The sequence below is a fragment of the Salvelinus alpinus genome, chromosome 19 (genome assembly GCF_045679555.1).
Source record: "Salvelinus alpinus chromosome 19, SLU_Salpinus.1, whole genome shotgun sequence".
Lineage (NCBI taxonomy): Eukaryota > Metazoa > Chordata > Actinopteri > Salmoniformes > Salmonidae > Salvelinus > Salvelinus alpinus.
This window is the reverse complement of record NC_092104.1, coordinates 11148251-11174099: the sequence shown is the minus strand read 5'-3', so window position 1 is coordinate 11174099 and position 25849 is coordinate 11148251. Positions and strand designations below refer to the sequence as shown.

The window sequence follows — 25849 nt, the reverse complement described above, 5'->3', positions numbered from 1 at the left end:
ACAAATGTTGTCAATCTAGAACATTTCTTCTATAGCTGCGTTTCCATTAAACATGTTGCAATGGTTTAATTATATATATATAAAAAAAAAACATTGCTTGTCTAATAAACCTGGGTCAACGGAACCTGCCTACTGATTCGTCCGTTCTATTTCTATGGATGTATCCTATCAAAATCATAAAAAAATAAAAACTAGGCCCTGATAAGCCTACACATTCCAACGTGTAAATTGTATATAAAAACAAAAGAGAGAACTACATCCTTGCCTTTGCTTAAAAAAAAAAAACTTGTTTAATTTTGTGTTTGAATAATACAAAATGTTATATTATTGTCAAATATGTAATTTAATGAGGTAAATGGCAACAATTCATTGAAATAACCATGTTAAGTATCACTTAAGCTAAAACAAAACAAAGGTAAAATGGATGGTAAAAAGCAAACCTATATACTGTATCTACATACTGTACAAACCAACCACCAATCATTACACAAAAAAAAACTGTTTTCTAAAAGTCTTACAACACCTAAAATGTGACAAGTTCATCTATATCTCTATCTTCCAGCTGTAATGGATGTTCAAGAATTTCTGCATCTTCATGGTCAACTGAAAAAGAGATTGGTTACAGATTTGTTATAGTTGCATCTACAGTATAAGGTCAATACAAAACAGCAACAGAACAGTTATATTTTAGTAATTTAGCAGATTCTTATCCAGAGCGACTTTTACGAGCAATTAGGGTGAAGTTCCTTGCTCAAGGGCACAGACAGATTTTTCATCTAGTCGGCTCTGGGATTCGAACCTAGTGCTCTTAACCGCTAGGCTACCTGCCGCCCAGTTACAGTTCTATCCACTGTATATTACGGATACATGTGCAAATACAACATTGCAACATTATTAATAGTGTCACATTTAATATCAACTACACATTTGGAAAACAACTAATATACAGCCAATACCCAAGTGGGAAATCCCCCCCTCCTCCCTCTACAACTTAGAAGCAAAAAATCATTCCTTACTGGATGGTATTGTGTGTATCTCTACAAGTGTAGTGTTGTGTCCGTTGGTCAGAGGCAGAGGTGGCAGTCTGGGTATAGCTTCATGAAACACCTCCTCTTCGTCTGCCTCTACCAGGCTCAACACATCTCTCTCCTCCATTTGCTCAAATCCATTACCTGCAATAAAAAAAAACGTACATTTAGATTTCAAAGTAGGTAGTTAGTATTTGCATATATCTTTTAGCAATTCTGTAACTTCACAAGTCAGTTATCATCAAAGTATATATTATATTATCTTAGGTGATGGGAGTCATATTATCCATTCCCTTTCATGAAATTATACAAAAATAACCAGGGGTACAACTTTGGTTTTAGGGGGGGCATAACTATTATTTTTAGTTATGTCCCCCCCCCCCGTCCCCAGTGAAAGTTGCACCCCTGAAAATAATAAAGGCAGATAATCTGATATGACACGGGCAGTTACAAAATTGAAGCCCTATCAACAAAAGGGACATTATAACGCATGGGGAAAAGATCTTACCCAGGCATATTCGGTCACGGTTGGAGTATATTGTTTTAGCAATAACAATCCCAGATCCAACTATCAAAATAGCTATGAATATCCCTATGATTGCTCCAGTGTATTGAGAGGTGGCTGTGGAAACAAAACAACATTAGACATGATTGATTAAGTAAAAAAAGTTAGGTCACTAAAGAGAAATGAATGTACAATAATCTAAGAAGTCTTGTTAGAAGCTAACAGGGAGAGGCAACAGGTTTAACGACATTCCAGGGAAGGTGTTGCCTTGCTCTCTTTCTGCACCTGTATGATCATCAACATATATTATCACAAGGACCAGATGGAGTCTGCAGAGATATCCAATCTGTAAACACACACCTCTCTGAACTAACCTTTAACTGTTAAATAGATCTCCAACTCGCGGACCATCAGTGGGTTCTCGCTCCTGCAGAAGTAGAAGCCCTCGTCCTGCTTGGTGATGTTGACTATAGTGAGGGTGAAGGTGGGGCCCTGCTCTGACAGGACGTACTTAGGGCTGGAGACCACGTCCTCCTGCTGGGCTGTCCTCTGCCAGCTGGTGAGGGCTGGAGGCAGGGAGCTGGACTCTGTACATATTAATGTCACGTTGGTTCCTTCTACCGCTGTGACTAGTGGTTCCCCTTCAGGATAGGGGGACTCTAGGGGATGAGGAGGGAGACAGGGGTTTAGACTGGGTTAGTGATAGATACACATCTAGCTAGATATCCTTCTATACAGGTATGCACACAATCACACAAACTGCGTTGGGTGTGACATGGGAAAAGTATAGCCTGTTAAGAGGTGTAGGTAACACATTATTTTTGTTCTTCCTCATTGTTTGAGTCATCTTGCCTGGTGCTCAGAAACACTGATAAATGACTTCAAAATATCTCGCCTTTCTGGAATCACAAAGACAGCTCCCTCCTTTGCAGGTTTCTTTTGGAATCAGACCAGGTGTGCCACAGCCACTGGGTGTTTCACACATTACTAATATTCTATGAGCTTTGTACAGTTGTGGAAACCATTCAGTTGGTTTAAAGCTGAAAGTAAATAAGAGACAGATGAGATGTCTCTTTTATTAATTACCCAACATCATCATATCAATAAATTGGCCAATGGTAGGGTGTCCCAATAAAGCACCCTGAACTGAAAGGGGATACCTAGTCAGTTGTACAACTGAAAGGAAAGGGGGATACCTAGTCAGTTGCACAACTGAAAGGGAAAGGGGGATACCTAGTCAGTTGTACAACTGAAAGGAAAGGGGGATACCTAGACAGTTGTACAACTGAAAGGAAAGGGGGATACCTAGTCAGTTGCACAACTGAAAGGGAAAGGGGGATACCTAGTCAGTTGCACAACTGAAAGGAAAGGGGGATACCTAGTCAGTTGCACAACTGAAAGGGAAAGGGGGATACCTAGTCAGTTGCACAACTGAAAGGAAAGGGGGATACCTAGTCAGTTGCACAACTGAAAGGGAAAGGGGGATACCTAGTCAGTTGCACAACTGAAAGGAAAGGGGGATACCTAGTCAGTTGCACAACTGAAAGGGAAAGGGGGATACCTAGTCAGTTGTACAACTGAAAGAGAAAGGGGGATACCTAGTCAGTTGTACAACTGAAAGAGAAAGGGGGATACCTAGTCAGTTGTACAACTGAAAGGAAAGGGGGATACCTAGTCATTTGCACAACTGAAAGAGAAAGGGAGATACCTAGTCAGTTGCACAACTGAAAGGGGGATACCTAGTCAGTTGCACAACTGAAAGGGGGATACCTAGTCAGTTGCACAATTGAATGCAGAACTGATATTGACACGTTTCGATGCATCTATGTACAGTTGCAATATAGAAACCATAAAGCTGAATGCAAACAAAAGGCATATCAGATGTTGGCTGGGGTGCGTCCCAAATGCGTCCCAAATGGCACCCTATTGCCTATATAGTACACTTATTTACCTATGGGTCCTGTTCAAAAGTAGTGCACTATATAGGGAAGTGTTCCATTCAGGACGCACTCTACGTTTGCAGTCATCTCTCACTTACTCAGGGTGAAGGAGCAGAACTTCTCCTCTCCTGGACTGATCGTAGGGTGATGCCCATTACACTTCAGCATCTGCCCATCGAACAACAACGACCTGTTCAGATTCACCACCAGATTATCGGTCTCCTCCGACTCCATCAGTTGTCCAGCCACCTAAGAGAACCACAAAGGAAATAATTGAGGATAACACACACACACAAAAAAACGAACTTATTTTAAAAGCATGGTATCCAATTAAATTGTGTTTTAACCCCACCAAAACAAACACCTGCTTCCCATGGCACCCTGAGTTCTGATGCTTCTCCCCCCAGAATAACGTGGGAGAGGGGTAGCCTCCAAACCAGCTACAGCTGAACTGGACATGGGACGGATCCTTCCCTGCATTCCACACGCACTCTGGGTGCCTCTCTGGGGAATCTAAAGGAGAAAGATGGATGCTCTTTACAGTATAGAATTGATGAGGTATTTGGGTTATTACACAACAATAAGATATGTACACAAGTCATTTGAACAAGCACCACTGGCCACTGTATCTGATAGGTATCTATTAAGAGCTTCGGATATATACCGATATTCAAATTGTCACCAATCCCCGAGCAACCACTATCAGAGACCATTAAGTCTGTTTCCCTTATAGTCACCTACAGTATACAAGCAGCTCTGTGCTCCAGCCAGCAGCCTTCTGGGAGATTGAGTTCTGGGCTCTGCAGCTGTAGTTCCCCTGAGCTGTGGGCTGAACATCCTCTATCCTGAAGTCCAGCCATGACCCACTGCCCACCGCCAGAGAGTCGTTACTGGACGCCACACCCTGAAACCCCCAGGACAGGCTCTGGGAGGGGTAGGACAAGCTGGAGCAGTTGAATGACACCGTGGAACCCCTGACAACAAAGAGAGTTCCGTTGGAAAGAGGCGTGGCTGGCTGGATGTCTATGATGCTATTGTCAGGACCACCTGCAAGAAGTAAACATGAGATACTTTACAATAGTGTTGCCAAAGAAGGCAGACACTTTCCACTTGAAAACAGTCCTCACAGCATACAACAATCAAGCCTTGTTACAACCAAAGGCACCCATCTTTCATTATTGAGCAATGTGGACTGATTCCATAACATACACAACGTTTGTAAAAATATACAGTCCCATACCATCCATCCATCATATACTACATAATGGTCAAGGAACCCCTCTGATCATGATAGTTCAAATGCCTACAAGACACATAGGCTACTACAGCATGTGCTATGAAACCAGCCCCAGCACCAAATCATCCGGAATAACCAGTTTCAAGGCAATAATTGTTCAAAATAGTATCTAGGGCAACTGACCAAGATACCAGTACAGTATCTGCAAGTCATTATATGAAGGACATCAACACACATTGTTATGATAGAACACAGATACTTACTGACTATTTGCAATGTGAGACTTGTTTGAGTTTTGTTCTCATGGGGTAAAGAATCACAGAGATATGTCCCCTCATCTGATAGATTTACTCCGTTGATGTACAAGCTTTGATTGTACAGTATGGTCAGGTGCCCTTCACTTGAGGATATTGGAATTATAATGGAATGATTGCGTTCAATGGTAAACTGTCCATTCTTCATCCATCGCGTGAATGAGGGGGTCACATTGGTCGCAGTGTTCCAACACGGAAGTATAATATTCTCTCCCAGTGTTCCAGCTACAGCAGTTTCATCTGAGCGCCCATTTGCTGCAACTTTCATAAAAACAATGAGCACGATAATTTAAGACAAGAGACACGATTCAACAAATAGGCTATAAAAGTGAACAGTAGGCTACATAGATCAAAACGTCAGACCTAATATATAACTAATTTCACTGTATAGGCTAAAAACAATGGATTATGTTTCATAAACATGTCACAAGTGGACACTCACCGGTCTGATGCATGACCTGAAGAAAAATTGCAACTGCGAAGGCATTCATAATTATTCCTCCTACTGTATAGCATATATACTCTGATTTATAGTTAGACAAATGCTTTGGTTGCCAACCTCTGTCTGACTACCTGTTGTGCATGCGGTGACACCTCTACACCTGGTTTACATAACACTGGTTAGAGTAATTAATATAGGAATTATGAGCCACTATAATTCAATATTTTTCTTCTCCATGGAACTGCCACATGCTATAATTTTTCAGCCATTTGGCTACCTGGCTGTTTACTCGCGCGTGTTTATCCGGAAACTTCAAACCACACCCAACACTTACCTTCTTAAAGGTGCAGCAGGGGATTTCTAGTTTATTGACAGTTGATACCGCTGTCACCGCGCTGATCGACGAAGCGTGTTACCCAAGTTCACTGAGAAGGTGACAGACAGCCTATTATCTCTTTCTCTATAGTGATATCTAACTCAGGGAAAACTAACACAAAAGTGTCTGAAATGTAGGTAATTTATATATATATTTTTTTAATCTTAAAGACACAATGTAGCTTTATCAGCAAAACGTGACAATTCGAGTAGGAGTGGGCCTTGGTAATGAAAAGAACATTCTAGAAAGACAAATTCGGGTCATTGGGCAGTAAAGTGAGGGATTGACAGAACCTTAGGCCAATCACAAGTGCTAACTGTAGAGCTAGACGTACTGTGATTGGCCTAAACGCAATGCATAGTCCGGACTCCGGGCCCTGCCTGTGCCTGCCCCCTTGTGTTTTTGTGCAGTATAAGTCAAAGAAGGTCCTGTTTTCAGCTCTCCGGAATCAGTCAAAATGCCGGTAGATTTAAGCCAGTGGACAGGGAATCTTGCACTAACAGAGGTGGATGAGAAGCCTGCACAGACCCTCCATGTCAAGTATGGCTCTCTTGAAATCGACGAGTTGGGCAAAGTGCTCACGCCAACACAGGTACTGTCAAAGCTGAACGCTAACGACTTAACGAATATTTATTTTAGAACTAAACCAAGATAGACCATGCCTATCTTTTCCAACGGGACCAAACGAGTCAAAGTGGGCAGAACAAGCAAATAAACAAAAGGAATATTCAGAAATTAACATTGTGTAGCTGTGATAACTGCAGAAACTACAACGCCTTTTTGTTTGTGCCACACTCGTTTATTTTACAATTGTGTTCTGTGAGCAATGCCCTAGATTTGTTTATGCCGACTCCATTAAAAAGTCATCTCTATCCCCATGATCAGTCAACAAAACAACTAATCGTGTTTGGTTTATATTCTTTAGTTGCTGACCGTTCTCCAACACTGTGGTGTACACTGTAAGAATGAGTTACTCGCCGTTGCATCAGCGTTCATCTTTGACATAATAACTAACGAGTTAGCGGATCTTTTTTTAAATAACTAAACCAAGATAGACCATGCCTGTCGTTTCCAATGGGACCAAACGAGTCATAGTGGGCAGAACAAGGACGTGGGCAGAGCCAAACATGAGCTAGCGAGATCCTATTGGCGCGTTCCAGCCTGTATCTGCGCCGCCTATCTGAGATCCGCCTGTGCAATAACTGAATTCGCCTTTGCACTCCTAAAAGCGATTAGAAAATAAATATATCTCACACACAAATACTTTTGGAAAGGGTAAAGTCTACAAAACTTAGTCCACTCTGTTCATAACATATTATAGTTTTGGGGACAAATGTTTAATCGTTGAGAAAATGCGCAGAATGTCACCCAAAATCCATATCGTTCCATCTTCTCCGGCCAGTGTGCTTCTTCTCACTACATATTTGGTAGTGAGCGGAAACGCCAAGCGGATGCTTCACATTCAAACATCCGGTAAAATATCTCATTGTTCTATCTGTGGAGTTAGCTTGCATAGAGTCGAATATAATTCGGAGTTGTAGGGTTTACAGCACGTGCTCACGATTATGCTCAATAGATAGTAGTTGATTTGAAATAAGCTAATTTTAAAAATGTTATTGATTGCTAGCTAGCTAGAATTTGCATGACCAGGTTTATTTGCAAAAATGTGACAATGCACAAAACCGTGTCAGTGTGCAATAATGTTCCAGTCTTGCTTAGACTGCATGAGAGCTGGTCTGACCATACACTGACTGTCTGCACTGCAGAGATGAGGGTTGGGCAATGAATGTATGTCAATCAGCACTCTCTTAGTGCAGGATTTTTGACCTAACTCAAATTAACATAATTATCCACAGTTCAATCTAATATTCTTAATACATTAAACTGATTTATGTTGCTTATTGTTTGTTATACCAACTATACAAACCACAGTTAATATTTGTGGTAGCAACCATTCTGATTTATCAAATTTTATTGGTCACATACACATGGTTACCAGATGTTAATGTGAGTGTAGTGAAGTGCTTGTATTGTGATACCAACCTTGACTTGTGAAAGTATTTTTGGCTTGTAGGGTATTTGTTGTGATACCAACTATATTGACCACCGCTTGTGAGTTATTACCAAAATGGGATTGGCTTGTATTTGTGAGACCAACTACATTCCCCTTGGTTTGTTTCTTCACAGGTGCAGAGCAGTCCCACCTCTATAGAGTGGGAGGGGTGTGACTCCACTAAGCTGTACACCCTGGCCATGACCGACCCCGACGCACCCAGCAGGAAAGACCCCAAATTCGGGTGGGCTACCGTAGGGCTGGGTGATATCAAATGAATTCGAATTTGTTTTAGCACAATATTCTAAATGCATGTTTCTCCAGAATCACATATTATTGTGTTTTTGAGCATTACTGTATTTTTTTTTGGGGGGGGGGCTCTTTTTCACTTCTTCTGTGCTGTGTGCACCTTCCCATTTCTCTCTCTCGCTCACACACACTTACAACAACAAAGCTGAGAGATCACTTCGTCTCTGACAAGCGGTTTCAACTTGCTATTTGCGTTTGAGGTTTGGTACAACAGAATGGGTCACATGGACACAACACATATTATAGAGAAGTTAACCTTTCTCATGTCTCAACTCAAATTATGTGCAGAGCAGACTACTGAAACAGGAGTATCAATAAACGTTGATTATGGACAATCAAGACTGTTGTATAAATGTGCAGTAAGCATTAAACACAATTATATAAGGATTTGGTAACTCGTTCTCATTCTGAGAAATTAGGTAGGTCACTTAATATCAACTTTTACATAAAAATGTCCTGATGAATATAAATCTAAAAAAAGTTGAAGGAACTGAAAGTAGCGCCAAGAAGACGAGAAGGAACAGTTTGTTTTTGGGCTTGAAGTTTTTGCACAGTTAACCAATTATTAGCCTCTAATGCGTGATCAATGAGCAACACAACATTATTCACTTGTATCGTCATGCTCATTCTGTCTTATTCTCCCTCTGGTTTCTGCTTAGTCACACTACAAGTGCCATCACTGCACAAGAAACAGAAACACTGACATTGTATTGTTATTCTTTAAAAGAAAGAAAGCCTAGGAAGTTATCCAGCATTTTTTTTGTCATCTTGTGACAAATTTACTGACTTGCCTAGTAAAAAAAAAAAAAAAACATGATATTGGGGGCCCCGTTGGCATTAGACTAGCACTGGGCTTTGGTAACTCGTTCTCATTCTGAGAAATTAGGCAGGTCACTTAATATCAACATCTGGGGGAAAAAGTGGACAAGCTAGCATGCTGTTCAAACATGGACAGAAGGGTATGGTCATAACAATTCAACTGTTCTACCTTGTTAGCTAGCAGATAGATCCAAGTTGGCTAAACTTGAAATGTAAAGGGTAGCTGGCTACTTACTAGCACATGGGCTTTTGCTTGACAGATTGTTTGAGACCTGGGTTCATTTTCTATAACGCCTGCTATAAGAAGTCAGTCATTTATTAGTGCATTATGCATTGTTCTGGTACATTAACAAATTACATTTTCATAGACTTGAAAACCAGATCAGTGACTTTTTGATAAAATTAGTTCTTTGTGTGGAGGCTTGACCTTTTCTTAATTGTACAACAAAGCTTATTTTGAGAAAACAAATGAGATGTGAATCGCCCATAAATGTGAATAAATCAAGATTATTTTTGGGGCTATATCGCTCAGCCCTAGGCTGCAACTCCCTTTTTATTGGCTCTTGGATCTTTGAAAGATTGTGCAAAACATTGCGTGACCTTTTTTACTCCCTGATGATTTATGGATCCAACAGATTATTAATAACACAATCTTATTTCTTAAATGTTTTCAAAACAACTGAATAGTGTAATCAAGGATGTTGGATAACCATTTTTTTTCTCTAACGAATGTATTCTTTTGAAGGGAGTGGCATCATTTTCTGGTGGTGAACATGAAGGGAAACGATGTATCCAGTGGATGTGTTATGTCCGACTACGTTGGGTCCGGCCCTCCAAAAGGCACCGGTAACCTTATCCAATGATTGGAGCGACTTCTATTCCTCTAGGAATTTCTGAAGCTTGAATGTGACAAATTTCCTACAACTGGATAAGTGTATTATTGGACATGTGGTGCATTGCTTCACACAGCCTTTGCACTTCCTCCCTCATTGACCACGTGACATCTTTGTTCCCGTCTCTGTGTGTCCCCCCCCAGGTCTCCACAGGTATGTGTGGCTGGTCTATGAGCAGTCAGGAAACCTCTCCTGTACGGAGCCCGTCCTCACCAACTGCTGTGGAGACAACCGCGGCAAGTTCAAGATCCAAGCCTTCCGCCAGAAATACGGACTGGGAGTTCCCGTGGCTGGAACCTGCTATCAGGCAGAATGGGATAATTATGTCCCTAAACTCTATGAGCAACTGGCTGGAAAATAAACAAAGGAGTATTCAGAAATTAACATTATGTAGATAAGATATCATTGTGGTTCCTGCAGTTGCCTGCCACACTGAATTATTTTACAATTGTATTCTGTGAGCAATGCCCATGCTGACTCATTTAAAAAGTAATCTCTCTATCCCCATGATCAGTCAAACGAAACAGCTAATCTGGTTTGGTTTATATTCTTTAGTCGTTGACCGTTCTCCAACACTGTTTGAATGAGTTACTCTCGGTTGCAGCAGTTATTTTTGTAGACACTGGCATGGTGCTGGAGTGCTCCTTTAACACAACCTGGCCCTGCGTCGACCTTGAATGTGGCCAAGATGTCATATTAATAGGGAGCATCAGCACACTCAAATCCATGACTACCTATATTCAGTTGCCTAAACTTGCTGTTAAAAATCCAATGACAGATGTTGTGATGAGCACTTTATTTACAAATATAATTAAAAGCTCTGACAGATTCATGCTTTCTCTTAACCCTGGAAAACAAAATGAGAAAGCATGCAATGATAAAGCATTTATTTACTGATCTGGTTTATAAGAAAATACTCCGCAGCTTTTAAAGCAAAAAGAATGACAAGAGAAAGAAACATTGAGCCGACTTACTGAACGAAGGAGTATGAGAGAAATCATCCATCATTAAAAAAAGAAATATTTGAATAACAATTAAAATACGAAAATAAGTAAAAGCTCTACATAGATTGTTGTATATACATGTCCCTCCCCCTGTGACAAAGCCCTTTGTGCTACCTGGGAGTAGGGATTCACATGGTCGCCGTCTCAAATCACACCCCTATTCCCTATATAGTGCACTAACCATTGCCCTATAAGTACTGCAGTACATAGGGAAAAGGGTGCAATTCCAGACGTAACCATGTAATATTCACATTACATGCCAGTGCAGAGAATCAGTAAAGTGGAGTACCAGGGTGCATTGCCCCTCCCAAGTCAAGTTAATAATCAAATTCTCTCCAAAGAGTCAAAATGATTCATGTACCAATATGTACATTATGACTTTAAACATTTGCTTAACATTTTTACATAAAAATGTCCTGATGAATATAAATCTAAAAAAAGAGTTGAAGGAACTGGAAGCAGCGCCAAGAAGATGACAAGGCTGCAGAAGGATCAGTTTGTTTTTGGGCTTGAAGTCTTTGCACAGTTTTAACCAATTATTAGCCTCTAATGCGTGATCATTGAGCAACACAACACTATTCACTTGTATGGTCATGCTCATTCTGTCTTATTCTCCCTCTGGTTTCTGCTTAGTCACACTACAAGTGCCATCACTGCACAAGAAACAGAAACACTGACATTGTATTGTTATTCTTTAAAAGAAAGAAAGCCTAGGAAGTTATCCAGCATTTTTTTTGTCATCTTGTGACAAATTTACTGACTTGCCTAGTAAAAAAAAAAAAAAACGAGATTGGGGGCCCTGTTGGCATTAGACTAGCACTGGGCTGGTGTGTGTTAATGTGTGTGTGAGAATCAGTGACTAAAGACCCTAACTGGTCAAACCAGACCAGGTCAGGGGGATGAGGAGGAAGAGGGTCAGACCAGAGGATGAAGCTCGACAGACAGGTCGTGAGGAGGTTACCAGGGCTGGTCTAGTCATCTGTAGTCATCCTTGGGGGTCCAGGGCCCCAGGTTACCAGGGCTAGACTAGTCATCTGTAGTCATCCATGAGGGTCCAGGTTACCAGGGCTGGTCTAGTCATCTGTAGTCATCCTTGGGGGTCCAGGGCCCCAGGTTACCAGGGCTGGTCTATTCATCTGTAGTCATCCTTGGGGGTTCAGGGCCCCAGGTTACCAGGGCTAGACTAGTCATCTGTAGTCATCCATGAGGGTCCAGGTTACCAGGGCTGGTCTATTCATCTGTAGTCATCCTTGGGGGGGTCCAGGGCTGGTCTAGTCATCTGTAGTCATCCTTGGGGGGTTACCAGGGTTGGTCTAGTCATCTGTAGTCGTCCTTGGGGGGGTCCAGGGCCCCCAGGTTACCAAAGCCCAGACGGAGACTCTCCATGTCGAACGTGTCAATCTCTCTTGACTGGCGCTCCAGTAGGTGCTTGATCCTCTCTGTACGCTCCTTCTGAAGGGAAGCCAGCTCCTCTTCAATCTACAAAACAACAACTTAGTTCATTAAACTATCGGAAGCAAGAGTATTTGGAATCACAACATACTGAAGAAGTAAGGTACGAATGAGTACTGCTGAGTTTGACCTGCAACAGCTGCTCGTTCAGGTTGTTGCTTTTTTGCTCAAGCTAGTCTAAAGGATTGATTTGAAATTCAACATGAATCTATAACCACTCCATAGTCAGCAAAGTACAGACAGAAATACACCTGCACTAGTACAGACAGAAATACACCTGTGCGAATACAGACAGAAATACACCTGCGCTAATACAGACAGAACTACACCTGCACTAGTACAGACAGAAATACACCTGCGCTAATACAGACAGAACTACACCTGCACTAGTACAGACAGAAATACACCTGCACTAGTACAGACAGAAATACACCTGCGCTAGTCATGATTTAGGACCAGACATTAACAGTGAAGCTTATCAACCCATTATAGACGTCCGCAACTTTAATTAATTTTCAGTGTTCGGTTTGTATTGATTCATGATTTAATTCCATAAAGCCTTCAGCAACAGATTCCATCTAGCCCCTGAGTCACGTAATAGTCCAGACAGTGGATCGATATCTGCAGTTTTCACTTCTCTTTCATATGAAATGAAGCATATGAGCCTTGGGTGTGTTCATTAGGCACGAAATGGAAGAACACTTATTGAAACAGGAAGGGTCTGTCTACCTGAACTGGTCCAATAAGAAATGCTCATTTTAGTTTTCCATTGGAGAACGTTTTAAAACTTATTCTGTTACGTTCCCTGATTAATACAACCCTGATACTGGTTTCGATGACGCAATCTATTTCAGACAGATTGCAGGGAGACAGATGGTCAACAGATGGCGCCACAGCACCACTGGTTGCATAACATTGTAAAGATACTACTGTCAACTACTGCCTGGGCAACGGAAACTGGATCAGGGCGGCATGTTCCTTTGTTGTCCAGGAGCAATGACATCATTGCATTGGAAAAACTTTGTATTCTAGTCCCCCAAAAAAGCTAGTATTATGACTGATAAAGTGGCCTATGGTGAATTGATTGTATGCCATCAGCATCCACTGTTGGAAATGGTCAACAGCAGAGTAGTGAGTGGGGAGAAGAGGTGAAGGAGGAGGTGTTGTGACTCCAGATTGTATGACACTGAATGGAGTGTATGACTTGATGAATACAACAGGGGAGTAGAGGCAGCGTCGCTGAGTAAGTAACGCCTTATTGTTGAGAATCTCCATGTTACATATTATCAAGAATCAATTATACATTTTCTTAACACTGCTTATGATTAAAATATAGAGAGCATGTTGTAAGAATAACACATCAATGGTAACATCATGGGATTTCACAACAAAAGCTGTGTGCATGACCAATTATGGCCCTGGGTTACACATCAGCGGTGAGTGAAATGTGTGTGAAGTCTGTCTGCATGCGTGTGTGTGCGCGTACATCAGTGTCTGTCTGCATGCGTGTGTGTGCGCGTACATCAGTGTCTGTCTGCATGCGTGTGTGTGCGCGTACATCAGTGTCTGTCTGCATGCGTGTGTGCGCGTACATCAGTGTCTGTCTGCATGTGTGTGTGTGCGCGTACATCAGTGTCTGTCTGCATGCGTGTGTGTGCGCGTACATCAGTGTCTGTCTGCATGCGTGTGTGTGCGCGTACATCAGTGTCTGTCTGCATGCGTGTGTGTGCACGTACATCAGTGTCTGTCTGCATGCGTGTGTGCGCGTACATCAGTGTCTGTCTGCATGCGTGTGTGCGCGTACATCAGTGTCTGTCTGCGTTAACTCCGCTCTCCCCCATACCTTTTTTTGGCATCTTTTGTGAAGGTGGGCTCTGCGTGTGTAAGTCTGTGTTTCTAACAGTCTGTGTCTGTGTGCATGCGTTGACTCTCCTCTCTCTACCAGGTAGGCTTTATGGATCTAACAGTCTGTCTCTGTGACGCCTCCCCCTCTATCTTTTGTTCGAGGTGGGCTCTGCACAGCTCTCTCTCTCTGTCTCTCTCTGTGTACCTTTTGTTCGAGGTGGGCTCTGCGCAGCTCTCTCTGTGTGTACCTTTTGTTTGAGGTGGGCTCTGCGCAGCTCTCTCTCTCTGTCTCTCTCTGTCTCTCTCAGCTCTCTCTGTGTGTACCTTTTGTTTGAGGTGGGCTCTGCGCAGCTCTCTCTGTGTGTACCTTTTGTTCGAGGTGGGCTCTGCGCAGCTCTCTCTGTGTGTACCTTTTGTTTGAGGTGGGCTCTGCGCAGCTCTCTCTCTCTGTCTCTGTCTCTCTCAGCTCTCTCTCTCTGTCTCTTTTGTTCGAGGTGGGCTCTGCGCAGCTCTCTCCGTGTGTACCTTTTGTTAGAGGTGGGCTCTGCGCAGCTCTCTCTCTCTGTGTACCTTTTGTTCGAGGTGGGCTCTGCGCAGCTCTCTCTGTGTGTACCTTTTGTTCGAGGTGGACTTTGCGCAGCTCTCTCTGTGTGTACCTTTTGTTAGAGGTGGGCTCTGCGCAGCTCTCTCTCTGTCTCTCTCTCACTGTACCTTTTGTTCGAGGTGGGCTCTGCACAGCTCTCTCTCTGTCTCTCTCTCTCTGTACCTTTTGTTCGAGGTGGGCTCTGCGAAGCGACACCTTGTGCTCCAGCTTCTGCTGCTCTCTGTCATGCTGGGCCTCGGTCTGCATCTTGATCTTACTCTGGTAGGCATTCAGCAGCTCCATCTCCTGCTGCAGCTGCTGCCTCAGAGCCTGGCACTCGGCTTCCTGGGCCTCGTCCAGACGCAGCTGAGAGGCAAGAGGAATAAAGAGATAGACCACAATAGAGAGGAATAAACAGACCCCAATAGAGAGAGAAATGAGGAGTGATGGAACAGAAGAGAAGATAGGAGGAGTGATGGAACAGAAGAGGAGATAGGAGGAGTGATGGAACAGAAGAGGAGATAGGAGGAGTGATGGAACAGAAGAGGAGATAGGAGGAGTGATGGAACAGAAGAGGAGATAGGAGGAGTGATGGAACAGAAGTGAAGATAGGAGGAGTGATGGAACAGAAGATGAGATAGGAGGAGTGATGGAACAGAAGAGGAGATAGGAGGAGTGATGGAACAGAAGAGGAGTGATGGAACAGAAGATGAGATAGGAGATATGGGAATAACAGAAGCAGATTTACAAACTCCTACAATGACCAACATCTCCTACGGCTTGGGGACAAAATGATACAATTCTCCTATGGAACCATTCTTTCATTTTCATGTGCTATATTAGATAAGATCTTTAACATGTATATGAATCTTTGAGATTGATATAAAGGAAATGATCAAATATCAGCATCACTGCTCACGAATCCTCATCATAACACCCGTCCTCCATTTTAAGGCAACTCACCGCCTGCGATGCCATCATCTCGTTGATGCTCTGTTCGTACTGCTCGGCCAGGATGGCCAGCTTCCTGGTCTGCTCCTCCTTCAGGGCCTTGAGGACCACCTTGTGCTCGCTCTTGGGCGTCACCTCCATCTGGTGGTGTCTCAGGGCCTTGTACTGACGCGTCTGGACCTTACACGCATCCTGGAACTGTTTCTTAATCTGCAGCTCCATGGCCTGGGGGAAATGGAGAGGACATTGGAACTACCACTGAGGATTTCCCCTTTTTCAGGACTGCCTTTACTAGCTGCACCCTAACCCTCACATTTAGGTTCATATCATCCACTACCTGGTTACATCAGAGCATTTTCCTTGAGAACACCTAAAGTAGCTACCAATGCAGCCTAATGTAGCTACCAATGCAGCCATCACATTCCCAGGGATACATTCACTAGCTAGCTGCACCTGGCGTAGCCGTCACCTTAAGGTTCTTGGGCTGCTGCCGTAGCTCCAGAACGTGCTTGCGGCGGAGCTCTCTCTCGCGCCGGTTGTTGTATTCTATCTGGTTCTCCAGTTCTGTCTGGTGCTGCAGGCGGATCAGGTCCATGCGGAGCTTCTGAAGGGTTTTCAGCTGACGATGCTCCAGCTCCTGGGTGGACTCGTCATGTCTGATCAGCATGGCATGCTCCATCTCCTTCTGGGTCTTCTTCTTGTTCAGCTCCTGGAGAGAGAGAGACATGGGGAGGGAGAGATAGAGAGAAGGAGGGATAGATAGGGGGAGAGAGGGGGTGGGGGAGAGAGGAATTATCATGGCCATCCAATGATTAAAATGTTGCTTTTATACGGACACTGGATGATGAGAACCTACTGCCGTTTGGTCAGGAGCTGATCAGTATCTTGTGGTGTCGTTTTATTTACATTACACCCCCCCCCCCCCCATATACAGAGCAGATTAGGAGATTAGGGCATTGTTGCCTTGCTTATACATTCTTATCTGCTTTCCACGAGATGGGAAACCACTTCTTGGTGTTTTCCACGAAACATCAGAAAATACCGTTATTGGTCAAAGAACACTACGATTTGAACATTATTTTTCATGTTACAGAAGCCATTCGAGGACAACATTGACCCTGGGAATGTTATGGATAAGCAGTTGGACATGTGATTTTCACATCCCTACTGGATTGCAGTGTTCACTGCACACCACTTCAGACTGAACTTGAACTAAAATGTGTGTCTATCTATACAAGATACTGTACCTCCCAGTCATTCTTCACACAATGTCATCCAGTTCGCCTTGCCTCTCGTTTGAAATGGCTATCTGTACATCTATACAATATCCAGTACCTCTCGTATCTGCTCCTGTTCCAACGCATGCCTCTTGATCATGACTTTGCGTTTGAAGCTTCTGCAGTTCCTGTCATAGAAGACCCTCTGTTGGCTCAGAACCTGGGCCTCCTCCTCAGCCTGGCTGTGTTGCAGGTTCTCCTTGTGCTTGGACAGGCGCTCCTGCTTCTCCTTCTTAGTGGTGTGGTGGTCTTCATTCATCTCCTGGAAGATGGGAAGAGACAGAGGAGATTTTTACGGATATATAACGGTCCGTAATATACATGTTCTCCTGTCTAATGGTCAGGTGTGCAGCAGATCCTCTCATTATCTAAAGATATATAGGGTCCTCTAGAGCCATGTATCTAGAGAGTTGGGCCAATGAGGTTTCTGCATTATGATGCATTTACATAACACCTCAACATTCTATGACAGCCATATTAGCTCCACATCAACAGTACATATTGCGATAAAGAGGTCAATGGAACGCAGACCGTGGAGGATAGAAGGACGCTGGATTGGCGCACATTCAACAAATCTGATCTAACAAAGTGGACATTCGTCAAAACCGTCATGATTGATGTATTGTAACAGGTCTACCATGTGGTTACTAAAATCTGATTTGGATATATTTGGATGTTTTCACTGCATTACATTTAGAAGTTGTCCCTTTTCAGATTTAGAAGTGACAGCTAAATGCTAACTCCCGTTCATATACATGTAAACTGGTAGCGTAGCTAGCATACAGAAATCGATGGTGGTAGTCAGTCATTTTTAACTAATGCAGTTGATTGGTGATGATAACATGAACATGTATTGAGGTTGACATCTATACAGCATTATACTCCGGTTTTTATCCCAACATAGTGTTAAGTACACATATATACAGTAGCCTAAATGTAGGCTAATTTTGCTGGGGGGAAATTAGGAGATTTGGGATCTTTCCCGAAAGGGGTTTCCATTGTTTTTGTCAAGTTCCATTGACCTATTAAATTACTAGAGGGGAAATGTCATAAACCCTCAAAGTTCCAGAATGAGGTGAAAATGGCAGCCATATTGGTCAGGGAGAAATCCAAACCAGTCTAATTGGAAAGAATGGCAGTATAGAGGCATAATCCTGATTGTATTTATGCAGGAAAATAAAAGTAGGGCATGTGATATATCAGAAATTGTGTAATAGAATTGTCAACCTAAAACATTGTCATATAATTATAAATAGAGTTTATACAGGTTTTATAAAAAATGTCTGTGTAAATAGCCTATAAACAGTCAACATTTTGTTTTCTTGGAAAGCTGTGACGCTATTATATGATACAATATCAGTACTTGTTGCATTTACAACTTGTCTAAGTCCTATCATCAACTGATTTCAGCCAGTGTATTGACTGCATTGTTTGAATGGAATGTTGGCATATTGGCAGTTAATTTGAATTATTCCTCTAAAAATGGCTGGCTAGCGATCAAACAAACATTCTTCAAATTCATTATTTTACACAATATCTTATCACAGGACTGGAAAACCATGGTTGACCAACTCCCTGACCAAAATGGCTGACCTTTAACCCATCATAAGAAGGTTCATGTCCATTATCGTATTCTAATTCCAAATTTCATGATTTAAACAATGCTATGTAACTGAATGTCTAGAATCAGAGCAATGTCTGTTAACTGAGATGGCCTAGTTCTCTTCACAACAATGGATCCAGTTCTGAGAAACAGTGCATCAAGGTTGTTAGAAACACAAACACAATGTGTGTGTGTGTGTGTGTGTGTGTGTGTGTGTGTGTGTGTGTGTGTGTGTGTGTGTGTGTGTGTGTAGTGACTCAGCTCCTCCTCAGTGAAATGAAAATGCACGATGATCAAACATACTGTACTTGTGTATGTTTGTGTGTGTGTGTGTATGTGTTTGTATGTGTGTGTGTTTGTATGTGTGTGTGTGTTTGTATGTGTGTGTGTGTTTGTATGTGTGTATGTGTTTATGTGTGTATGTGTGTGTATTTGTAGGATGGTTGTTTCCACCCATCGCAATACATAGTAGATGTGTCATGGGTGCTGAGATTATTCCTACTGTAGAGGCATTATACGAGGGTACAGTACTGTACTAGCTAGCTAGAGGACATAAACAGTGTTGCGACCTCCAATCTTTCCTTGCAGAGCTTGTACCAAGGATCGATTCAACTCAGCTCAATACAGAGCATATAGTGTGAGGCTGGAAAAGGGGGAATAAAGGACCTCTTTCATCTTCTCCTTGCAGAGCTTATACTGCTTCTTCTGATTATCTAGGAAGGTGGTGAGCTCCTTCTTCTGCTGGGACACGATCTGCTGCTGGAACTTCTTCTCATCTGATGACATTGTCTTCATCTGAGGGGAAATGAGAGAGGGAGTGTAATGTTTACTGTTCATTTTTATTGTTTATTTCACTTTTGTTTATTATCTAGTTCACTTGCTTTGGCAATGTTAACATATGTTTCCCATGCCAATAAGGCCCTTAAATTGAATTGAGAGACAGGGGGGATGGAGGGAGGGGGAGGGAGAGAGAGAGAGGAATAGGGAGTGAGAGAGGAGTAGGGAGAGAGAGAGAAAGAGAGGGGTGGGGAGAGAGAGAGGCACAGATAGTAGTTAGCTATGAAGGGGCCTTGTGTGGGAGAGGCACAGATATTAGTTAGCTATGAAGGGGCCTTGTGTGGGAGAGGCACAGATATTAGTTAGCTATGAAGGGGCCTTGTGTGGGAGAGGCACAGATATTAGTTAGCTATGAAGGGGCCTTGTGTGGGAGAGGCACAGATATTAGTTAGCTATGAAGGGGCCTTGTGTGGGAGAGGCACAGATATTAGTTAGCTATGAAGGGGCCTTGTGTGGGAGAGGCACAGATATTAGTTAGCTATGAAGGGGCCTTGTGTGGGAGAGGCACAGATATTAGTTAGCTATGAAGGGGCCTTGTATGGGAGAGGCACAGATATTAGTTAGCTATGAAGGGGCCTTGTATGGGAGAGGCACACAGGGAGAAAACAACACATGGCTAGTGTTGTTTTGCTAGCAAGCTACCTGTCTGTTAGTGGTGTTAGTGTTAAGTATTGTTAGAGTACAGTGCATTCTGAAACTATTCAGACCCCGTCACTTTTTCCACATTTTGTTACGTTACAGCCTTATTCTAAAATTGATTGAATAATAGTTTTCCTCAATCTACACACAACACCCCATAATGACAAAGCGAAAAACTGTTTTTTAGATTTTTTTTTGCAAATGTATAAAAAAATAAAAAACAGAAATACCTTATTTACATAAGTATTCAGATCCTTTGCTATGAGATTCGAAATTGAACTCAGGTGCATCCTGTTTCCATTGATCATCCTTGAGGTGTTTCTACAACTTGATTGGATTCCACCTGTGGTAAATTCAGTTAATTGGGCATGATTTGCTAAAGGCACACACCTGTCTATATAAAGGTCCAACAGTTGACAGTGCGTGTCAGAGCAAAAACCAAGCCATGAGGTCAAAGGAATTGTCCGTAGAGATCTGAGATAAGATTGTGTTGAGGCACAGATCTGGAGAAGGGTCCCAAAACATTTCTGCAGCATTGTACGTCCCCCTAGAACACAGTGGCCTCCATAATTCTTAAATGGAAGAAGTTTGGAACCATCAAGACTCTTCCTAGAACTGGCCGCCAGGCCAAACTGAGCAATTGGGGGAGAAGGGCACCGCTCATCACCTGGCCATCCCTACGGTAAAGCATGGTGGCACCATCATGCTGTTGGGATGTTTTTCAGTGGCAGGGACTGGGAGATTAGTCAGGATCGAAGGAAAGACGAACGGAGCAAAGTACAGAGAGATCCTTGATGAAAACCTGCTCCAAAGCGCTCAGGACCTCAGACTGGGGCGAAGGTTAACCTTCCAACAGGACAACGACCCTAAGCACACAGCCTATGACAAGTCTTCGGGACAAGTTTCTGAATGTCCTTGAGTGGCCCAGCCAGAGCCTGGACTTGAACCCGACCGAAACATCTCTGGAGACCTGAAAATAGCTGTGCAGCGACGCTCCGCCTCCAACATGACAGAGCTTGAGATGATCTACAGAGAAGAATGACAAACTCCCCAAATACAGGTGTGCCAAGCTTGTAGTGTCATATCCAAGAAGACTCAAGGTTGTAATTGCTACCAAAGGTGCTTCAACAAAGTACTGAGGAAAGGGTCTGAATCCTTATGTAAAAGTGGTATCAGTTTTTTTTATTTAATAAAATTGCAAACATTTCTAAAAACCTGTTTTTGCTTTGTCATTCTTGACTACTGTGTGTAGATTAATGAGGGGGAAAAAACAATAGAATCTATTTTTGTATAAGGCTGTGCCGTAACAAAATGTGGGGGTCTCAATACTTTCCGAATGCACAGTACACTAACACCATTAAGAGACAGGTAGCTTGTTAGTGGACGTGCTAGTGTTAGTGGACGTGCTAGTGCTAGTGTTAGTGGATGTGTTAGTGGACGTGCTCGTGCTAGTGCTAGTGGACGTGCTAGTGCTAGTGGACGTGTTAGTGGATGTGCTAGTGCTATTGGACGTGCTAGTGCTAGTGGACGTGCTAGTGGACGTGTTAGTGGACGTGCTAGTGCTATTGGACGTGCTAGTGCTAGTGGACGTGCTAGTGTTAGTGGACGTGCTAGTGGATGTGCTAGTGTTAGTGGACGTGCTAGTGTTAGTGGATGTGCTAGTGGACGTGCTAGTGTTAGTGGACGTGCTATTGGACGTGCTAGTGCTAGTGGACGTGTTAGTGGATGTGCTAGTGCTATTGGACGTGCTAGTGCTAGTGGACGTGCTAGTGTTAGTGGACGTGCTAGTGGACGTGCTAGTGTTAGTGGATGTGTTAGTGGACGTGCTAGTGCTATTGGACGTGCTAGTGTTAGTGGATGTGCTAGTGTTAGTGGACGGGTTAGTGTTAGTGGACGTGCTAGTGTTAGTGGACGTGCTAGTGTTAGTGGACGTGCTAGTGATAGTGGACGTGCTATTGTTAGTGGATGTGCTAGCGCTAGTGGACGTGCTAGTGTTAGTGGACGTGCTAGTGTTAGTGGATGTGCTAGTGTTAGTGGACGTGCTAGTGTTAGTGGACGTGCTAGTGTTAGTGGATGTGCTAGTGTTAGTGGACGTGCTAGTGTTAGTGGACGTGCTAGTGTTAGTGGATGTGCTAGTGTTAGTGGACGTGCTAGTGCTAGTGGACGTGCTATTGTTAGTGGATGTGCTAGCGCTAGTGGACGTGCTAGTGTTAGTGGACGTGCTAGTGTTAGTGGACGTGCTACTGGACGTGTCAGTGGACGTGCTAGTGCTAGTGGACGTGTTAGTGGATGTGCTAGTGCTATTGGACGTGCTAGTGTTAGTGGACGTGCTAGTGTTAGTGGACGTGCTAGTGGACGTGCTAGTGGACGTGCTAGTGTTAGTGGACGTGCTAGTGTTAGTGGACGTGCTAGTGGACGTGCTAGTGGACGTACTAGTGTTAGTGGACGTGCTAGTGGATGTGCTAGTGGATGTGCTAGTGTTAGTGGACGTGCTAGTGGACGTGCTAGTGGACGTACTAGTGTTAGTGGACGTGCTAGTGGACGTGTTAGTGGATGTGCTAGTGCTATTGGACGTGCTAGTGTTAGTGGACGTGCTAGTGTTAGTGGACGTGCTAGTGTTAGTGGACGTGCTAGTGTTAGTGGACGTGCTAGTGTTAGTGGACGTGCTAGTGTTAGTGGACGTGCTAGTGTTAGTGGATGTGCTAGTGTTAGTGGACGTGCTAGTGCTAGTGGACGTGCTATTGTTAGTGGATGTGCTAGCGCTAGTGGACGTGCTAGTGTTAGTGGACGTGCTAGTGTTAGTGGACGTGCTACTGGACGTGTCAGTGGACGTGCTAGTGCTAGTGGACGTGTTAGTGGATGTGCTAGTGCTATTGGACGTGCTAGTGTTAGTGGACGTGCTAGTGTTAGTGGACGTGCTAGTGGACGTGCTAGTGGACGTGCTAGTGGACGTGCTAGTGTTAGTGGACGTGCTAGTGTTAGTGGACGTGCTAGTGTTAGTGGACGTGCTAGTGGACGTGCTAGTGGACGTACTAGTGTTAGTGGACGTGCTAGTGGATGTGCTAGTGGATGTGCTAGTGTTAGTGGACGTGCTAGTGGACGTGCTAGTGGACGTACTAGTGTTAGTGGACGTGCTAGTGGACGTGTTAGTGGATGTGCTAGTGCTATTGGACGTGCTAGTGTTAGTGGACGTGCTAGTGTTAGTGGACGTGCTAGTGGACGTGCTAGTGGACGTGGACGTGCTAGTGGATGTGCTAGTGGATGTGCTAGTGTTAGTGGACGTGCTAGTGCTAGTGGACGTACTAGTGTTAGTGGACGTGCTAGTGGACGTGTTAGTGGATGTGCTAGTGGACGTGCTAGTGTTAGTGGATGTGCTAGTGCTAGTGGACGTGTTAGTGGACGTGCTAGTGCTAGTGGACGTGTTAGTGGATGTGCTAGTGCTATTGGACGTGCTAGTGCTAGTGGACGTGCTAGTGGACGTGTTAGTGGACGTGCTAGTGCTATTGGACGTGCTAGTGCTAGTGGACGTGCTAGTGTTAGTGGACGTGTTAGTGGACGTGCTAGTGGATGTGCTAGTGTTAGTGGACGTGCTAGTGTTAGTGGATGTGCTAGTGCTAGTGGACGTGCTAGTGTTAGTGGACGTGATATTGGACGTGCTAGTGCTAGTGGACGTGTTAGTGGATGTGCTAGTGCTATTGGACGTGCTAGTGCTAGTGGACGTGCTAGTGTTAGTGGACGTGCTAGTGTTAGTGGATGTGTTAGTGGACGTGCTAGTGCTATTGGACGTGCTAGTGTTAGTGGATGTGCTAGTGTTAGTGGACGGGTTAGTGTTAGTGGACGTGCTAGTGTTAGTGGACGTGCTAGTGTTAGTGGACGTGCTAGTGTTAGTGGACGTGCTAGTGCTAGTGGACGTGCTAGTGCTAGTGGACGTGCTATTGTTAGTGGATGTGCTAGCGCTAGTGGACGTGCTAGTGTTAGTGGACGTGCTAGTGTTAGTGGATGTGCTAGTGTTAGTGGACGTGCTAGTGTTAGTGGACGTGCTAGTGTTAGTGGACGTGCTAGTGTTAGTGGACGTGCTAGTGTTAGTGGACGTGCTAGTGTTAGTGGATGTGCTAGTGTTAGTGGACGTGCTAGTGCTAGTGGACGTGCTATTGTTAGTGGATGTGCTAGCGCTAGTGGACGTGCTAGTGTTAGTGGACGTGCTAGTGGACGTGGACGTGCTACTGGACGTGTCAGTGGACGTGCTAGTGCTAGTGGACGTGTTAGTGGATGTGCTAGTGCTATTGGACGTGCTAGTGTTAGTGGACGTGCTAGTGTTAGTGGACGTGCTAGTGGACGTGCTAGTGTTAGTGGACGTGCTAGTGTTAGTGGACGTGCTAGTGGACGTACTAGTGTTAGTGGACGTGCTAGTGGATGTGCTAGTGGATGTGCTAGTGTTAGTGGACGTGCTAGTGGACGTGCTAGTGGACGTACTAGTGTTAGTGGACGTGCTAGTGGACGTGTTAGTGGATGTGCTAGTGCTATTGGACGTGCTAGTGTTAGTGGACGTGCTAGTGTTAGTGGACGTGCTAGTGTTAGTGGACGTGCTAGTGTTAGTGGACGTGCTAGTGTTAGTGGATGTGCTAGTGTTAGTGGACGTGCTAGTGTTAGTGGACGTGCTAGTGTTAGTGGATGTGCTAGTGTTAGTGGACGTGCTAGTGCTAGTGGACGTGCTATTGTTAGTGGATGTGCTAGCGCTAGTGGACGTGCTAGTGTTAGTGGACGTGCTAGTGTTAGTGGACGTGCTACTGGACGTGTCAGTGGACGTGCTAGTGCTAGTGGACGTGTTAGTGGATGTGCTAGTGCTATTGGACGTGCTAGTGTTAGTGGACGTGCTAGTGTTAGTGGACGTGCTAGTGGACGTGCTAGTGGACGTGCTAGTGGACGTGCTAGTGTTAGTGGACGTGCTAGTGTTAGTGGACGTGCTAGTGTTAGTGGACGTGCTAGTGGACGTGCTAGTGGACGTACTAGTGTTAGTGGACGTGCTAGTGGATGTGCTAGTGGATGTGCTAGTGTTAGTGGACGTGCTAGTGGACGTGCTAGTGGACGTACTAGTGTTAGTGGACGTGCTAGTGGACGTGTTAGTGGATGTGCTAGTGCTATTGGACGTGCTAGTGTTAGTGGACGTGCTAGTGTTAGTGGACGTGCTAGTGGACGTGCTAGTGGACGTGGACGTGCTAGTGGATGTGCTAGTGTTAGTGGACGTGCTAGTGCTAGTGGACGTACTAGTGTTAGTGGACGTGCTAGTGGACGTGTTAGTGGATGTGCTAGTGGACGTGCTAGTGTTAGTGGATGTGCTAGTGCTAGTGGACGTGTTAGTGGACGTGCTAGTGCTAGTGGACGTGTTAGTGGACGTGCTAGTGTTAGTGGACGTACTAGTGTTAGTGGACGTGCTAGTGGACGTGTTAGTGGATGTGTTAGTGGACGTACTAGTGTTAGTGGATGTGCTAGTGCTAGTGGACGTGTTAGTGGACGTGCTAGTGTTAGTGGACGTGCTAGTGTTAGTGGACGTGCTAGTGCTAGCGGACGTGTTAGTGGACGTGCTAGTGTTAGTGGACGTGCTAGTGTTAGTGGACGTGCTAGTGCTAGTGGACGTGTTAGTGGACGTGCTAGTGTTAGTGGATGTGCTAGTGTTAGTGGATGTGCTAGTGGACGTGCTAGTGTTAGTGGACGTGCTAGTGTTAGTGGATGTGCTAGTGTTAG

At 44.1% G+C, this 25849-nt stretch overlaps 3 protein-coding genes across 10 annotated transcripts in view; 1 reads left to right on the top strand and 2 right to left on the bottom strand.

The window, feature by feature from the left end:
• Positions 1–324: 324 nt before the first annotated feature.
• Positions 325–5937, bottom strand: LOC139545020 (V-set and immunoglobulin domain-containing protein 10-like). 3 transcript variants are annotated; one of them, XM_071352344.1, is made up of 9 exons: positions 5801–5937; positions 4974–5285; positions 4215–4520; positions 3826–3986; positions 3572–3722; positions 1908–2192; positions 1537–1650; positions 1017–1172; positions 325–603 (listed from the first exon to the last, which is right to left on the bottom strand). In XM_071352344.1, exons 2-9 carry the CDS (start codon positions 5170–5172, stop codon positions 524–526), a joined length of 1452 nt encoding a protein of 483 aa, XP_071208445.1. In that variant the 5' UTR covers positions 5173–5285; positions 5801–5937; the 3' UTR covers positions 325–523. The 3 variants fall into 3 exon arrangements, with proteins under 3 accessions (XP_071208445.1, XP_071208444.1, XP_071208443.1); XM_071352343.1 differs by lacking the exon at positions 5801–5937 and adding an exon at positions 5467–5789 and having other exon boundaries at positions 3838–3986; XM_071352342.1 differs by lacking the exon at positions 5801–5937 and adding an exon at positions 5467–5788.
• A 157-nt stretch (positions 5938–6094) lies between these two features.
• Positions 6095–10300, top strand: pebp1 (phosphatidylethanolamine binding protein 1). The gene is made up of 4 exons (XM_071352347.1): positions 6095–6434; positions 8030–8139; positions 9769–9869; positions 10060–10300. The coding sequence occupies exons 1-4, from the start codon at positions 6300–6302 to the stop codon at positions 10275–10277; spliced, it is 564 nt and encodes a 187-aa protein (XP_071208448.1). The 5' UTR covers positions 6095–6299; the 3' UTR covers positions 10278–10300.
• A 397-nt stretch (positions 10301–10697) lies between these two features.
• LOC139545018 (serine/threonine-protein kinase TAO3-like) overlaps positions 10698–25849 on the bottom strand; it is a 156042-nt gene continuing 140890 nt past the window's right edge. For all 6 annotated transcript variants that reach the window (XM_071352336.1, XM_071352339.1, XM_071352337.1 and 3 more), the window contains 6 exons: positions 19298–19426; positions 17087–17290; positions 16221–16460; positions 15764–15976; positions 14984–15166; positions 10698–12399 (listed from right to left, as the gene is read on the bottom strand). In XM_071352336.1, the coding sequence (XP_071208437.1) occupies positions 12238–12399; positions 14984–15166; positions 15764–15976; positions 16221–16460; positions 17087–17290; positions 19298–19426 (1131 nt within the window). In that variant the 3' untranslated portion in view covers positions 10698–12237. The remainder of the gene's footprint in view (positions 12400–14983; positions 15167–15763; positions 15977–16220; positions 16461–17086; positions 17291–19297; positions 19427–25849) is intronic.